General features: G+C 39.3%; 2 protein-coding genes across 2 annotated transcripts; one reads left to right on the top strand and one right to left on the bottom strand.

The window, feature by feature from the left end:
- The first annotated feature begins 2,222 nt into the window (after positions 1-2,222).
- On the top strand, positions 2,223-8,994 carry OLAH (oleoyl-ACP hydrolase). Its single transcript, XM_009077303.1, has 6 exons — positions 2,223-2,352; positions 3,946-4,084; positions 4,647-4,746; positions 5,741-5,916; positions 8,533-8,618; positions 8,861-8,994. Exons 1-6 carry the CDS (start codon positions 2,223-2,225, stop codon positions 8,992-8,994), a joined length of 765 nt encoding a protein of 254 aa, XP_009075551.1.
- Positions 8,995-9,366: 372 nt separating this feature from the next.
- ACBD7 (acyl-CoA binding domain containing 7) lies at positions 9,367-16,460 on the bottom strand. Its single transcript, XM_009077302.1, has 4 exons — positions 16,449-16,460; positions 9,896-10,013; positions 9,730-9,792; positions 9,367-9,645 (listed from the first exon to the last, which is right to left on the bottom strand). Exons 1-4 carry the CDS (start codon positions 16,458-16,460, stop codon positions 9,572-9,574), a joined length of 267 nt encoding a protein of 88 aa, XP_009075550.1. The 3' UTR covers positions 9,367-9,571.
- Between the last annotated feature and the right edge of the window lie 281 nt (positions 16,461-16,741).

The raw sequence follows: 16,741 nt of genomic DNA, 5'->3' as shown, positions 1-16,741 counted from the left end.
GCTGTGTGCCTCAGTTCTGCCTTTTTTCTGAGATGCAGGCTCCTCCCCTTAAGCCTAGGTAAAACTTAAAAGCAGGTGACTGTGCAGCTTCTTGCTGTGCAGTGCTGAGAAGTGGATCCACCCTTGGGCTGTTATTTTCTGGTACTGGTGGTCTTCCCAACTGGTGGTCTTCCCCATACTGTTCAGGTATTTGTATCTAAAGTCAGCTGGATGGTGATGGAATAAGCCTGTATGAGCATAAAGTGTGAAAGATTCTCAGTGACTGGTAATGTATCTTTCAATAATTTAAGGACTTTGACTAAACGTCCTTCTTTATCATGTTTGAAATTTTTGTATCACCTTTGGAATAGTTTGCGAAGTTGTTTTTCTTTTGCTACTTGACTGTCAAAATATTGGCTTCAGAAGTACTTGAGATTTTGTGTCTTTTTGTGGAAGAAGTGACTGTAAATGGAGCTAATTGTACTGAAGCTACACCAGAGGAATTATATCTTCTGCAGCATTGGTGCCACTATCCTTCATCTACTTTTAAGCTCATATTGTCTGTCCAGTGATTTTTAATACACTTTTTTTTTTTGCTTGCTCTTCTTATTGTTTTTTTTTAAAGTGATTCTCAACAAATACTGACAAACTTTAAACATATACAAAAATCAAGAAACTGCCACAGCAACATTTGGGTCTGTTTTCTTCTGTCTTGTTTGTGTTATAAGGTTTTAAAATAAGACGGAGTTGTTTCCTATTCTGACCTGGTTGCATTTCTCAAACTTTTGTGCAGGTAAAAAAGACTGTACGTAAGCTTACAGGTGTGCTTTATGGTGAATTATCCCTTGCATATACTGAGCTATATTCAATACCCTTAATGACCTGCAGCATTTTGGAATGGGAATTCTGATGCTTGCTATACCCTAATTGCTATTTTTTCAATCTTTTTAACAAGAACATGGGAGTTTATTGTAATGCTTTCAGAAAATATTTTATAAAAATTCTGTATCACTATATTTATCATGAACTTATCTTTACTAGGTATTTCTGTTGCACATGGTGTTCCCAGTTTCTTTTGACAGAACACAGCCTGATGTGCTATCGGTAGCAGGACATCACTTCAGTGCTTACATCCAATCATCTAATCAGCAAGAATAAAAGACAAGAAAATTGGGGAAGAAGAATAAAAATGGTCAAGAATTGCTTTTTTCTTCAGATAGTAAAGTCACTATCTGATGCTAGAGACAATGCACTTGGCATCTTCAATGCTCTTTTTCCTTCTCAGCAAGAAGGAAGGAGTAGTTATAAATCTTGACTCAGCTGTCACTTCTATCAGTCACTAAAAAAAAATACTAAAGCTGCTGTGATAAAGCTGAATTTGGCTCTGGTTACTCCATTGCCTCAAAAGAATATAACAAAATTAGAATTCCAAAGGTGAGCAGTGATGGTGGTCATGAGTATGGAAGCACTGTCATATGAGGAATACTTTAGCAAGCCAGGCCTTTTCATTCAGGAAAACATGGCAACCTGAGAGCAGAGACAATATTGCAGAAGACCTCAGAAATGCTCAGTGGCAAACCCTGAGAGATGCACTATTCACTGTCTTTACCATACTGCCCTGTGTCCATCAAATGAAATTATAGGTGCCAGATTAAAACCAGAAAAGAACATCATTACGCATCTGAGAGTAGAGCTGTGACTCATTGCAAGAGGATGTTGTAGATGCCAAGTGTTCACAGGAATTTAAGATGAGACTGGAAAAATACTTGAAAGAAAAATTCATAGATCTTTCCTATATAAAAAGAAACTGCATCTTGCTTTTCCCTGAACACCTATTTTACCACAGTGGTAGAGGGAATATTGAATTTATATTTTCTAGGTCTTTAGATGGACCTTATATTTTGTGCATGTTCTAAAAGCCTGTGATTTTAGATGATCATCCTGTGATCCCTTGTCAGTTGATTTCGCTGCTTGTTATGTTTGTTGTGGTCAGTGACTGAGAAAATACTAACCGAGGGTATTGCCCAATATTATTCCACCATCCTTTATAAAAGCAGAACGGATTTACACTGTGGCAGGAAGATTACCTCATTCTAGTAGATTGTTGTTACAGTACAAGCAGTTCTGATGACAGAAAATATTGAAGCCTGTTCTTTCAATTTAGTCTTAATTAACTCTAATTTCACTACATCTGAAGAGACTTGCTCTAGAATGACTTGTTTTCTTGGGATTTTTATTTAGGAATGGAGAAGCTGATTGCTTGTCAACAAAAAAGCCCAAATGCTCTCTGTAGACTGATTTGCTTTCCGTGGGCTGGAGGTGGAACTTCTCACCTTGCTCGATGGAGCAGTCACTTCAGCAACTCAGTTGAAGGTTAGTCATGTTCGTAGTTAAAGCAGAAGTTAAGCAAGTCTGAAACACACAGTAGCCAATTTTTTTAATGGAACATAATATTCTTGACAGCACTGCGATCTTTATCCAATGGGTCTTCTCCAGGAAGAAAGGAATTAGCATGCATCAGGAGCTAGCATTTCCATTAAGGTGCTGAGCTCACTAAGTTTCCATACCACTTTGGATCAAATTATATTTGACTAGGTGAGAAAGTTACATCCTGAGAGCTAAATTTCACAAGAGTACAGTATGCTTGACTGGTTCAGATACTATTGGTATGATTCAGAAACAGGGATACACTGGCACATTCTTATTATGCCAGTCATCAGTAAGGTTAACAGTGAAGATATGAGAACTATGTTTAATGTTGAGAGGCTGCACAGAGTATCTGTTAGCCAGTGTTCTCATGGCTTTGCACTCCTTGTATCAAAACTGAAGTTTAAACTATGGATTTATAACAGTGGAATGACATTTAGTTACACTATGAAGTAATTCTCATTTCTCTCAGGCTATACCAGCACTAAAAAGATCCATTTCTCGAACTATTTTAAGAGGAACCAAGGCCATTTTCCAGACCTTCCACAATGAAAAAAAAAATTGCATATTTATAGAGAGCATTGCCATTGCAGTTGTACCAGTCCTCTAAACACTTGTATGCTTTCTGGTAAGCAGTTGCACAAGTTGCATCAAGTTTTCCTTGAAACTGGGGTAGAAAAACCCCCAACAAACCAACCAAAAAGAAATCAGGTTTTGTTCACTGGAACTACTGGAAATGGCCTACAAGCAATTGCAGACACAGGTGAATAAAATCAAGGTGCAGCATGCTCTTTCAGAGATGGTTTCTGCAGAAAGGAAGTATAGAAGATGCAAACATTTCTGTACTGCTGTCTCTGGTATTGGACAGTGGTTTATCCTATCTCTTCTAAAATCCTTTGTGTCTGACCCATTACTTCCACATGAGTTTGGCAGTATGTGTAATGTCAAGGAGATTTTAGAAAATCAACATTTTTTTCTATCTATTAATTCCTTACTTTCTCTTAACAGTGAGAGAAAAACACCCAATTTTGAAAGAAATAAAATAAAAGCATGTAAAATGTCCTCCCAGGTAAATATAAACATGAATAGCCATCTGTTTGTACTGTGATCCCACGTTTTACTATGTGCAGTGCTGAAAAGCCTACAAAGAAGAAAAGAGGGATGGTACAATTCTAATACAGTATAATTTTGTAATGCTGCCTTTGAAAGGGTATATTTTACAAAATCCTCAAACTTACTGAAATTAATGAATTTGTGGTTGTTATTAATACTTACTGTAATAAAATTCCTTTCAAACCTCAGCTGAAAGCAGGACCTTGTGGATTCTGACCCAAGGCATTTAACAGTCAGATCAACGGGAAAGGTAACATATGTGAGAAACCTAATCTCTCACAGGATTAAAGGACAGTGGTAGCAATAGCAAATACCCTGTATCAACAGCAAGAAGGTTTAATTTAGACAATCTATATATTCTGCATCATGCTTAAAAAAAGTAATTAAAGTTATTCTCTTCTCTCCCTTCCTCCACCTCTTCTGCAGTGTTCTGTGTAAGGTTTCCTGGAAGAGAAACTCGTTCTAAGGATCCTTTTGCAAAGGACATGACAAGCATGGCTAAAGAAATTGCAAGTGTTTTGTTAAAAGAATTGCAAGCAAAACCATTTGCATTTTTTGGTCACAGGTACATTTTTAGACAGCCTGGTGAAGGAGCTTTTCTATTTGAATTGTTGGAGTAGATAGTTACTTGCTTTTATTTGCAAAAACTTTAGGAAAATATACTTCTCCAAGATCTTTTGTCAAGTCATCCTAAAACATCCTGCTGCTCTCAAAGACTCTGGTTATTTATTAATTGCTTCAGGCACTACATCTGAACATGTTGTGCTTCTGGTAAATGATAATTGTTCTTATTGTGAATATTTGTGTCAGTGCTTGCCTTGCATGAATGCAGGGGGTGAGCCAGGCATGAAACACATAGATTTTGAAGATTGCTTAGTCCCAACTGTTCCCATTGCAAATTAAGGAGACTACTAAAAGAAAGACTAAAAAAATGTCTGATTTGTAAAACTAGACTGTGTAGGAATACTCTTCATGATTATTAGCTAATATCATAATTTAAATGTCATATATATATTCAGTAACTGTTCAAGATAGCCAGTTAGCACTGAAGTTAAAATTATGGTTAAATTCTCCAGGGTTTATGTATGTTTTTGCTTACTTTGCTTTAATTTCTCTTTTTGCTGCAGTTTTGGATCTTACCTGAGTTTTGCAGTCGCACTACATTTGAAAGAAAAGTATGGACTAGAGCCGTTCCATCTTTTTCTGTCAGCGGCACATGCCCCAACTGTAAGTTACAGAATTATTAACAGTATGAAACAAAACGGTACTTTAGATAGCGAGAGTAAAAAATAACATTTTACAGTATGTTATGCAAAGTAGTTTTAATACACAATACGCATTGCTTTAGAACCTATGCACAAAGTGTTCTGTTTTCTTAGAGGAAATTAATTCTGAGGTGGAGGCAGACTTTTGTATTACACAAGATTCACTGCTGCTAATCTCAGCCTAGGCAGACAGTCTTCTTAAGCTAGCTTATTTGAAAACTGTTATTTAATATGGCCTTCGGCTTCAAACTAAAAACTAAACAAAATATTAAGTAGCCCTCCCTATTCTGTAACATGTGAAATGACCATCTGAGCCTAGTCTTTCATAAACTTCCTGCATCAGCCCTCAGTATATTTGTCCATTTATTTCTTTCCCTCCTCATTCTTTGTTGAATTTTGAATCAGTTTCTTCGGAGGTTCTGTTATTTTTCTTCAGGAAAACAGCAGTGAAGCAGCTTTTTCTCAGTCCTCCTGTCCTCAGTCAGCATTTGCTATTTCCAGCCTTCTGTTTCTGGGGCTTCTTAGCAATCCCGAGTATAAGCTAGTGCTTCATGGATGCAATTGTTATTCCTGCAAATTTCCAAAATCAGTCGGTCTCTTCAGTCCCCTGTTAGTCATATTTGCACGCACTGCTAGGCTTTTCTTTCTCTTAAATAGATTATTTTATTAGTTGCATTTCAATAGTAAGAGTTGAACCTTAAACAAAATTAAATCAGTTGTTATTTGTCTGTGGAAGTTTCAGACCTCGAGGGTACTTGGCTCACTCATAATTTGTAATTTCGGCAAACACAGTCTACTAACCCTTTCCAGGAATTGTTCTCTGTGGATGGTAAACTACTCAGCCATTGTATTTTGGAGACGGAGAATTATTGTACTTTTTTTACTAAAATAAGTTTTAATGAAAAGATTATTTTAAATATGCATAACACCTGATCTGTTTTGTCTTGTGCTGGCAGCCTGAAGGACTTGTTAACTTCAGAAGAAGATCTGTCATGGATGCAGACGATGAAGAAATTATTGCTTATATACAGACTTTAGGAGGAACTCCTGCTGAGCTTCTGTGCAGAGAAGACCTTAAGAAAGATGTAGTGCGTACTGTAAGAGAAGACTTTAGAGTTCTTCAGACATTTTCGTAAGTTTTACAATTTTGTATTATATTTGCATTTTACATTTTTACTTCTGCCTGATCATGTCAGATTTTCTTTTTTCTTTCCTTGTAATTTGTTCTTATTTCTGTTATACAAACAATATGAAAGAGTAAACATAGTTTTCTCTTTTGTCTGCTTTTCCATTATTTTCTCATATTTATGCCCTAGATGAAAACACTGTTTACTGTAGAACCACAACTCTTGCTGCAGTAGTGAACATGTCATGGTAGAATTACAGTTCTAGTCAGGATCCAAAGTTAGTAGCCACTAAAAGAGAATATTTTTTCATCTTTTATTGTTTTCTGAGGCTAATAATCTCAGCTGATCATGCTTCAGGATCACTGCATTCAGACTCCTGATGCAGGGTCCCCTAGCCTAACCAGAAGCAAAGAATCCCTGTGTTCTGGGCACCTAGAGAGCAACCAGGTTCTTCTGTCCTAAGTGCTGTCCCTACTGGATGTTACAAGACAGCTAACATGGATGAGTGGTTAGCTTTCTTACCTTGGCAAAGACAAGGACATTGTTGGATGTGGGACCCAATTTAGGCTTAAGAATCTGATACTGAAAGGCCCTGAAACATTAGAATTTGAATATAAGTAGGTAACATAATTATTTATTGTAGGCAATAATTTTTATTGCAGATTGAAGCTCTTTTTTTTTCTCTAACTACTGGATCATTCTTTCTTTACAATTTTGTACCTAATTGAAGTAGGGTAAAGAGTTAAGAATCTTCCAGATGGAGTGTTTTCTTCTCCTGATGTTCTGCATAATTTAATGCCTGAAGTTTGTTAGGTTTCAGAGGAGAACAAAACAGCAATTTTGTATCTGGAAGCAAATTCCAAATATAGGTATCACAGAATATTCACAGCTGGGAGGGACCCATGAGGATCATAGAGTCCAGCTCCTGGCCCTGTGCAGGGCATCCCTGAAAATCACACCATGTGCCTGAGAGCATTGTCCAAATGCTTCTTGAACTTCGTCATACTTGGTGCTGTGACAACTTCCCTGGGGAGCTGTTCTAGTGCCCAACCACCCTCTGAGTGAAGAATCTCTTTCTAATATGTAACCTAAACCTACCCTGAGACAAATTCAGGCCATTCCCTTGAGTCCGAGAGATCAGCACCTCCACTTCCCCTCATGAGGAAGCTGTAGACTGCAATGAGCTCTGCCCTCAGTCTTCTCTTCTCCAGGCTGAACTGACCAAGTGACCTCAGCTGCTCCTCATATAGCTTCCCCTCAAGGCCCTTCACCATCTTTGTTGCACTGCTTTGGACACTCTCTGATAGCTTTATATCCTTTTTGTATTATAGTGCCCAAAACTGCACACAATACATATGATGAGGCTGGACCAGCAGAGAGTGAGACAATCACCTCCCTTGACTGGCTCCAATGCCTTGCCTGATGCACCCCAGGACACAGTTGGCCCTCCTGGCTGCCAGGGCACACTGCTGACTCATATTCAACTTGCTATCAGCAAGGACCCCCAGGTCCTTTTCCACAGCACTACTTTCCAGCATCTCATTCCCCAGTCTGTACATCCAGCCAGGGTTGACCCATTCCAGGTGCACAATCTGGCACTTGCCCTTGTTAAACTTCATACTATTGGTGCTTTCCCAGCTCTCTAATTTATCAAGGTCTCTCTGTAAGGCCTCTCTGCCTTCAAGGAAGTCAACAACTCCTCCAAGTTTTGTGTCATCTGCAAACTTGATTAATAGACCTTCAAGTCCTGCATCCAAGTCATTTATGCAGATATTGAAGAGCACTGGGCCTAAGATGGAGCCCTGCAGAACCCACTAGAGATTGGTCACCAGCCTGATGCAATCCCATTCACCATGACCCTTTGCACCTGACCCGTGAACCAGTTGCTCACATGCTGGACATTTTGTCCAGAAGGATCTTGTGAGAGATTGTATTTAAAACTCTACTGAAATCTAAAAAGATTGTATCTGCTGGCTTCCCTTGATCAGCTAGGTAGGTTACCTTGTCAAAAAAGAAAACAAGGTTTGATGAGCAGGACTTTCCCCTCATGAAGCCATGCTGGCTGTGTCCAATGACAGCATTGTCCTTCAGGTGTTTCTCAGTTCCTCCCACAACAATCTTTTCCATAACCTTGCCAGGGACTGAAGTGAAATGAACAGGCCTGTAGTTACTACGGTTATTCTTCCTGCCCTTTTTGAAAATCAGGACAACGTTAGCCAGCTTCCAGCCGAGTGGGACCTCTCTAGATTCCCAAGACCATTCAAAAATCATTGAGAGAGGCCTCATAACGACTTCAGCCAACTCCTTAAGTATTCTTGGGTGAATCCCATGAGGTCCAATAGATTTGTAGGGATCCAGCTGGAGGAGCAGATCCCTCACAACATCAGAGTCAACTGGGAGTTTATCGTTCTTGCAGCCATGGTTCCCCAGCTCAGGGCACTGAGTTCCCCCTTAGTCCATCATCGGTGTTGAAGACAGAGGCAAAGAAAACGTTAAACATCTCTGCCTTGCCTATGTCCCTGCTTGTGAGGTGACCATCCTCATCCCGGAACGGGCCGATGTTATTTCTGCACTGCACTGTATCTTACAAGAAGTTATATGACTACTTTTTATGTTCACAGTTTTGAGAAGGCAGAAATTAATAGCCCCTTCTCATGTGATATTACCTGCTTTAATGGGTCTGAGGATACACTGCATCATTTACAAGGTACTTTGCTTAAATGGTTTTCCTCTTACACATTTTCCTTTTGTATTGTATCACTTAATGAACTGTCTTCTAGAATATTTTCTCTCCTTCTTAAATGAAACAAATCAACAAAGCAGTGTCAATGTATGAACCAAACAGTTGATATGGGATTTAAAATTATTATTAAATAATAACTTTGAAATAGTTATGTAAAATGATCACAATAGTTGACATTTCTCTGACACTTTAAATATATTTTTCAGCTTGGCAAGAACTAACAAGTGGAGAGACTTCCTTTTACGAGCTTCCTGGAGGTCACTTTTATCTGCTCGAACCTTCTAATGAAATTTTCTTGATAAAACATATAACAAGATGCATAGAAAATGCTGGTCTATGAGCATTTCCCTCTGCTTTACTAGCAGAAAGTGTAAGATTAGTCCACAACACTTCATAACAAGTCATTCTTCCTGTACATTGCATGCAGTTATGCCTAACAGATGTTCTGTTCCTCCTCTGTAATCCTTTAAAAGAGGGGGGGTTTCTGACTTTTTTGAAAATAAACATTGGCTTTGGGTCCTGAAACGTTTTCATCTTTGCGCTCTTCTCAGCTCGCATGTGCACAAACTCTTCCCCTCATTCCATAGCGTCATTTTCAAAAAATCAGAGCTATGTTGTTTTACTTTCAGAGCTTCTCTGTTTGCCTGCTCCTGTAAAAGTGCTAAATATAATTTAATACCCAAAAAAATCCACAGTTCTTACACAAAGCTTAATTTATTAGGTTCAGATTTATTTAGAATAAGATACAATCTAAAAATAGAGTATGTATACAAATACCCCTTACAGTCAAACAGCTTATGCTCGAAAGATATTACTGTCAGACTACACAATAAGGAGTTAGTATTGCACTTTTCTCAACAGAGTTAGTTCATTAGCTACTGAAGAGTTAGTTATTAGTGAGAATTATTTTGAGTATTCTAGATCCCATATTTTTCTACCATTGCTTTTGCTTTAGAGATGTAGGCATTCATGGCATCCTCCTTTGATAAACCTGCAAAAGAAAGTAGGAGTCGTTATCTTTTCTCATTCGTCATCCTATAAACATTACATGATGTAAATTTAATTGGTGCAACACCTTTTTTCAGGTTCCACGCCTCCCATTTGGCTTTGCCTTTCAAATCTAGCATTCCTGGACATTCTGCCAAAATAAATGCATAGCTTTGGTTATCATGCAGATTTACATAACATTAGGCTGATTTCATCAAGATATGGGAATAAATGTGAAGTATATATAGGAATACCAATATTAATATCTCCAACAGTTGCCTGTTTGTAGAATCCATATAGTTCCTTCAGTTCTTCATCAGTTGGCCTTGTTTTTAATTTTTTTACGTCTTCTGCAGCACCATCAAAGTCAGCCTGATGAAAGAACACAAAGTGTTAGTTTTCCCCTCAAGGGGTATGGTTAAAACACAAAGTATAGGACACACAGTAGTATCATTAGATATTCTCAATTATTCACTTGGGTTTAGTGGAAAGTCTAGGCATTTTCCCATGAAAGAAGCTTAATAAAACCATATGTTGTTCAAAAGGGAACTAGTCTTACTTAGCTGATAGGGTCAGCACTACTAAAGTAAATAAACTTCTTTTTTTCCATACGGTTTTACATTTAAACACTTTTACATTTAACCACTGAAATCATTACAGACTGTCTAATGTCAGTATAACTACAGATACATTCATGCAAGCAGCCTACAGAATTTCTGTAGTGTGTATGTCTTTCACAGTCACACTGGGGGGTTGGTGGCCTTCACTGAACTTTACACCCCAGTAGTAATCTCTGAGTCCTTTTGGCCCTGCCTGCATATTGTTGACTCAAGTGGTGGAGCTCGAATACCCTCTGAGGGGTACTGCCCACTTCACCCTTCATTTCCACTGCTCTGCCCAAAGTGCAGTAGGTGACCAACAGTTGGCACAGAGATACATCACAAAGACGAGTAATGCTACTGCCAGAACCACCTTCCATACCCAGCTCTCAAACACAGAAGCACAAGAGTGAAGTGTAAATTTACTTGTTTCATCGTCATGCATCACACATTCACATCAACTTGAGGCCAAGTCCATTCTCTCTATACACTAGGTCTCAGACTAGAGTTTGGAGTTCTGTTTCAGGCCCAGGACATTTCAAAGAGAGCAAGATGTCTTACAGTGACCACAGACCCATCAGGTCACTGCACTACTCTAATGCAAAAAACCATGTGGGCACTTCATTATGCTATATGCTGGTTTCAATAATTATTTTAGCTTTTAAGTTGGATCTGCATTTGCAGAAGCACAGTATATCCTGCAGGATGTGCTTTTAGACATATATTTAATATTTACAAAATCAGCTTTAAACTGTGTGTTAAAATCAGCAATGTATTGAACAACAGTTTCAGCACGAGTGCTGTGGTTCTGTTTAAATCACAGAGGTACTGGCATTACATCAGCTGTTTGTACTGTGCTTCTTCAGACCACCTTTCCCTTTAGCTACAGAAAAGATATAATTTTATTATTTTTTAAGAAATAAGAAAACCTAATACATGTTTGTCTCCTCAACTGATGCTTTTCTCCTTGGCAAGTGACTGTGCCGGATGGACCAGGTGATAGAAATACTCGAATACGAATGAGAGCTATAGCTCTCTGTGTTTAAACAGAGGGAAAGTACAAGAGAAAGGTTATTTCTGGTTTTAAATTTAAGAAGGAAAAATGAGAAATTATCTAACTATAGAGCGATGCTCAAGCATCTTTCTTCAGACAAAGATTCATGGAATCACAGAACTACATACTCATTGATGTAAAGACACATCAGCTGGTGGCTGCACTAAGGCAGGTGAGAAAGGGTAAAGACAGGCAGCTGAGAGCACTGCAAGTTCCTGCACAAAAATCCAGTCACTCTCCTACCAAATGAGTCACCTCTGCCTCCTGAGATGGAATTCACTTTTGGTTTATTTTGGTGTGGAAATTTAGTTTGGCTAGTCTGGAGGGTGGTGAAACACTGGCACAGGTTGCCCAGGGAAGTAGTGGATGCCTCAACCCTAGCAGTGTTCAAAGCCAGGCTGGAGGAAGCTTTGAACAACCTGGTCTACTGGGAAACTGCCACTGCCCATGGCAGGGGGTTGGGACTAGAAGATCTGTAAGGTTCATTCCACCCCCTAAAATTCTATGATTCTGTGATTTTAGTGAGATTCCCCAGATACAAACTTCTGAGGAATTTCTAATTTTTTGCAAAATTAGAAATTGCGGTTTGAACCCACAAAGGGGAAGCACAAATCTTCTAAGAACAAAAGTACTTTGCCACAGGAGGAGATATGTTTGTAATAGCAGAGCTGCAACAAGGAGCAGCAGGCGAAGAGCTGCATTTACAAGGGATCATCATGTATGATTAAAAGGATGTTCTAGCAAAGGAATGCTTCCTGCAAACCAGCAATTAAAAATAAATCTTGAATCTTCTTTAAACTGCAGCTATAAATTGACAGAACATTCAATGGGAAGGGTTTGTGATGATAATCCACAACTCTAGCTCTCTCAGATCATAGCACCCGGAAAAATGCAATGGAAGGAAAGCTCTTTAGACAAAGATCCTGCAGAAATGCAGATACTTCTTAACAAATAATCTTGCAACTCAGCAAGAACCTCACTGTTTGCATAATTGACAAGCAGAAGTTTCCAGGAGATTCCCACCAATGCCTCCCAGAGCCAGATACCTAGGAGTGGATGCAGGAATACAGAGAACAGCTGGTGTGTTAAAACAGCCTTTATAATTTCTGAGAAATGAATATAATGATCCTTCTGAGAATTAACCAGATTCCAAGTGCCATTTCTCTGCTTTAAGCTCTGAAACTCAGTCATTCGATAAAGCATACAATTTAGCAGAGTTCCTGCAATAAATTCTGAATCAAATGACTTCCAAATTGTATTCTGAAATCTAAAACTTTATAGACTGAAACCACATAACTGCTTATGCAGTTTGTCCCTGGTCTAATAAAACTAATCTCAATATTACTAAATTGCAACTATACTGCAGAATCACAGAAAAACATGAAGCTTTATGCCCAACTTTTTCTGTCCAATTTAAGAACTAAACACTATGGGGTTTTTTTAACCATCTGAATAGTTGGCAGCGCTGCAAGACAAATACAGGATTTTTCTAGAATTAAAACCTAAAAGGCTCAGAATATGTTCATATATTATGTATATACATGCAATTTAGATACACCAAAATCAGCTGCACCAGACTATATATAAAAGCTGAATCAATAATATTGAAATGACCTTACAGCAATCCCTCTCAGCATCCTTTTTGTAATATTAATATTTGCTTTCACGAAAGCCTTGTAATCTTAATTTTTTTCTCTATGTGGTATTTTCTGTTGTTCTCCTTCTGCAGGGTAACTGTACCTGGATGTCCTGCAACCACCTGAAACGCTTCAGCAAGTTCAGATGTTAAGCTCATTTTTAATTTTTCACCAAAAATTGCCGAGGGCTGTAGAAAGTAAGTATTTTACACTATCCTTCCTTTCAGAAGCAAAACCAGACTGCTTGTATGACTTTTTGCCTCACCATACACCTTGGCACACAGGCAGGTGGCTTATCCCTCCATGCAAATAGGCCTTTTCCACTTGGTGTTACCTCAGGGCAGAGGCAAGGACACGGGCACGTACTGCAGAGGAACTCACATGCTCTGAGTGTACATCCCAGCCTACCCCAGAGTCACTGCAGTCGTGCCAAGCTGCTGAGCAGTGTTTCAGACACCACAGCATCAGGATATGAAGGAGTACTGTATTTAGGTAGCAAGACTAGCCTCTTTGCACAAAAGCATGTCCTCCTATGCACTAACAACAGTATTTTTAATAGATGTACAGCATTTATCATGGAGAAGCATTTAACAAGGGGAAACAAAACCAGCAATGCAACTACCTTACCACTGAATTAAAAATAGTGGCTGACAGGAACTGGAACTGTGTAGCTTTGACACTCCTAAAAGCAAAGCATTTACACTCAGGCTGTTGGTACAGATGTATGTTTGCTTATGAAAATAAATGTGATTACCCACCACTCTTAGGATTTTTAATAGGTAAAATTTCATAGAAATAAATATTTTGTTCTTCATCCAAACACTAGTAATGTGACATTCTTGATTATACCTATCACTGGCTCCTACATCACAGAAATCTCTCTTAATATTATTCATACATGTGCAAACAAAAGCACCATTGCTAACTATAAGACTAAAAAGTTGTATCAATCATAAAACATAACTGGGTTGGCACAACTGATTTAAGTTTAAATAAGTTACTACTGCATGCAAACCTCAGCCAGCACTGATGTATAAGCTCCATTGAAAATCTTCCGTGTGCTTTGAATTCTTTCTGTCTTGGTTTTCTCTGGGATAGAGTTAATTTTCTTCCTGGCAGCTGGTACAGTGCCCTGTTCTGGATTCAGTATGAGAATAATGTTGATAACACACTAATGTTCTGGTTGTTGCTGAGTAGATCTTACACCGAGTCAAGGACTTTTCACTGTATGGTGCTCTGCCAGCGAGGAGGGGCACAAGAAGCTGGCAGGGAGCACAGCTGGGACATCTGCCACTAACTGGCCAAAGGGATGTCAGGCCCAGTATACATACTGGGGGGAGTTGGCTGGGAGGGGCCAATTGCAGCTCGGGGATGGGATGGGCATTGGTCAGTGTGTGGTGAGCAACTGTGTTGTGTGTTACTTGTTTCTCCTGGGTATTATTGTGTGTGCTCTCTCTCTCTCTTTTTTTTAATTACTTTTATCCTAGCATTATATTTTAATTTGTTTTATTATTAAACTATTCTTATCTCAACCCATGAGTTTTTACTTTCCCCCCCCGTCTAAATCTCCTCCCCATCCCACCGTGGGGTATCAGGGTGTGAGCAAGTGGCTGCATGGCACTTATTTGCTGGCTGGGGTTAGCCACAACAACTTCAAAGTAAGAATGAACCAGAAACACTGTTAGATTATACAAGACAAAACGTTAAAAAAAAACAACTAAGCAAACCATTACCTTAATAAACTTATCTTCATATAGTTTTATTCTATTTGCATCTATAGGCAAGTATCAGAAGATCCTGTTTAAAAATATGCAAATGCATATCTTACAGAGCAAGAAACATGTGGAAATGAAATCTAAATACTAAACATTTCTTTCTTCATCCCCCTCTAGCCAATCATTGTGCACAGACTGTTGCTTAGGATTTGCCTGCTTACACAACATGCTTACGAGCAACCTATAAAAATATAATTTCCTTTTAGCCATGTGCTGATAAAATTCCCTAAAGCTCCTCAAACTAAAAACATGAAAATATATACAGACATAAACACACACACACATGCATTAAGCATAAATGCACAGATTATCAGACTATTATCATATATTCCCTTTTTGCAAAGAAAAAGCTTGAATGACTTCTTGATTTACATAGCAGAATATCTTACTAGTTCGCAAAACTAATAAATCTTTTACAGCCTTCCTGATGAAAACATTATTTCATTCATCTCCATTCCCATACAGCTTGATTCAACAAATCTTTATGGATATGGATGGGAGCTGTCAACCAAACCAAAGTGGATAGAAAACCTCTGCAATGTCTGACGCAAAATGCGTAGGATATAGTAATATTTCAACCACTGATTTTTATGTGAAAGTGTAACTGCATACAGCAATGGAATGGCATATCACACTGCACCAAGCTTGCTCATTGCTTAATCATTACGCTAATAAATTCATTTTCTAAAGTGAATACAGGGCAGAATAAAACCAACTGTAATTTGGGTGATCATTAATTAAACAAAGGTGGCATTATGTGTAGGATTTGGCAATTCTGACCCTCTGAAGAAATAGGTTTCTTCTTCTTAGCTGTAAAACACCACAATGAAAGCTCTATGCTATTCAATGTAATTGCAGCTCAGAAGAAAATTGCTGAGCTACTGGCAACGCGCTCCCTGCATCTAGGTCAGAGCATTATGTTGCTCACTCTTTGCAAAACACACACACACTAACCAAGCCGAGACAGACATTACAATGAGACCGGGATAAAAGGGCTTGCAAGTCTTGAAGTAAAAGGGATAATAGAAAGTCTAACAAAGAAAAATAGCCTAATCCATCAGGGCATGGGCAAGACAAGGGAAGTATTCATAGTTTCCCATAAAGGCAGGAGGCTAAAAGCCAGAAATGAAGATAATTTCCTCAAGAATTATTTAAAGCTATAGTCAGAGAGAAGGTAGAAGGAAGCTCTCTTTCGAGCCAGAAGGTAGAAAGTAGAAGCTTTCCTACAAAAGCCCCTCAAAACGGACCACTTCAAAGATGCACACACCCTAAAAACCTACACACAACTCCCTTAAAAATTATTCTTGCTTCCCAAATGCACATATACCACTGCTTCGGTGCTAGAAGTTCCCCTCCTCCTTTTAAAGCTCCAAGTAAACAGCTAGATCCTAAAAACCTAAGTATGTAGCTGCCTTTCAATGCCTGACCCTGTCCTAGCAACCTCAGACGCATAAAGTAAAAGAATTCACGCGCGCTTTAAACAGATAAGGCTCAAAAAAATTACATGAGTTATGAACAGTACAAAATAACCAGCATGTTTCTCACCCTCCACTTAAGAAAAGCAGTGCATTATTTAACCTCCAAGGGTTTAGGTAAATTTCCCCTTGCCGCGTGGTAACGTTGATTTTGCAGTAAGAATCCTTAACGCTGATGCAATACCGCAGTGCCCAGCACAGATGGACAGCGCATCCCTCCCTCTCCTCACCTCGCGTCTCCGTCTCACCAGGCGCAGAACGGCTTACCTGGAGAGTCATGATGCTGCGAGGATGTTCAGGGAACAGCCTCCCTCCTCCGATGGGGATGCGCTGCCTGTGCCTCGCAGCTCCCGCGGCGCTAGCCGGAGCTCACCCCGGAGACCTGAGCTCGCCCCCGGCAGCAGCCCCAGGGCGAGCAGGACCCTGAGGATCGCAGCGCCTCTAGGGACCTGCCGCGACTACTGAGCGGCGACAGAGCCCGAGGCAGGGGCGGTGGGAGCAGAGAGCGCTAAGCTCACTGGAGCCTCCGCAGAAAGCCTGAGCTCGTTTCCATACCACTG

The sequence above is a fragment of the Acanthisitta chloris genome, unplaced genomic scaffold (genome assembly GCF_000695815.1).
Source record: "Acanthisitta chloris isolate BGI_N310 unplaced genomic scaffold, ASM69581v1 scaffold856, whole genome shotgun sequence".
In the NCBI taxonomy this organism is placed as follows: Eukaryota; Metazoa; Chordata; class Aves; order Passeriformes; family Acanthisittidae; genus Acanthisitta; species Acanthisitta chloris.
The sequence above is the reverse complement of the archived record's forward strand: the minus strand, read 5'-3'. Positions and strand labels throughout refer to the sequence as shown.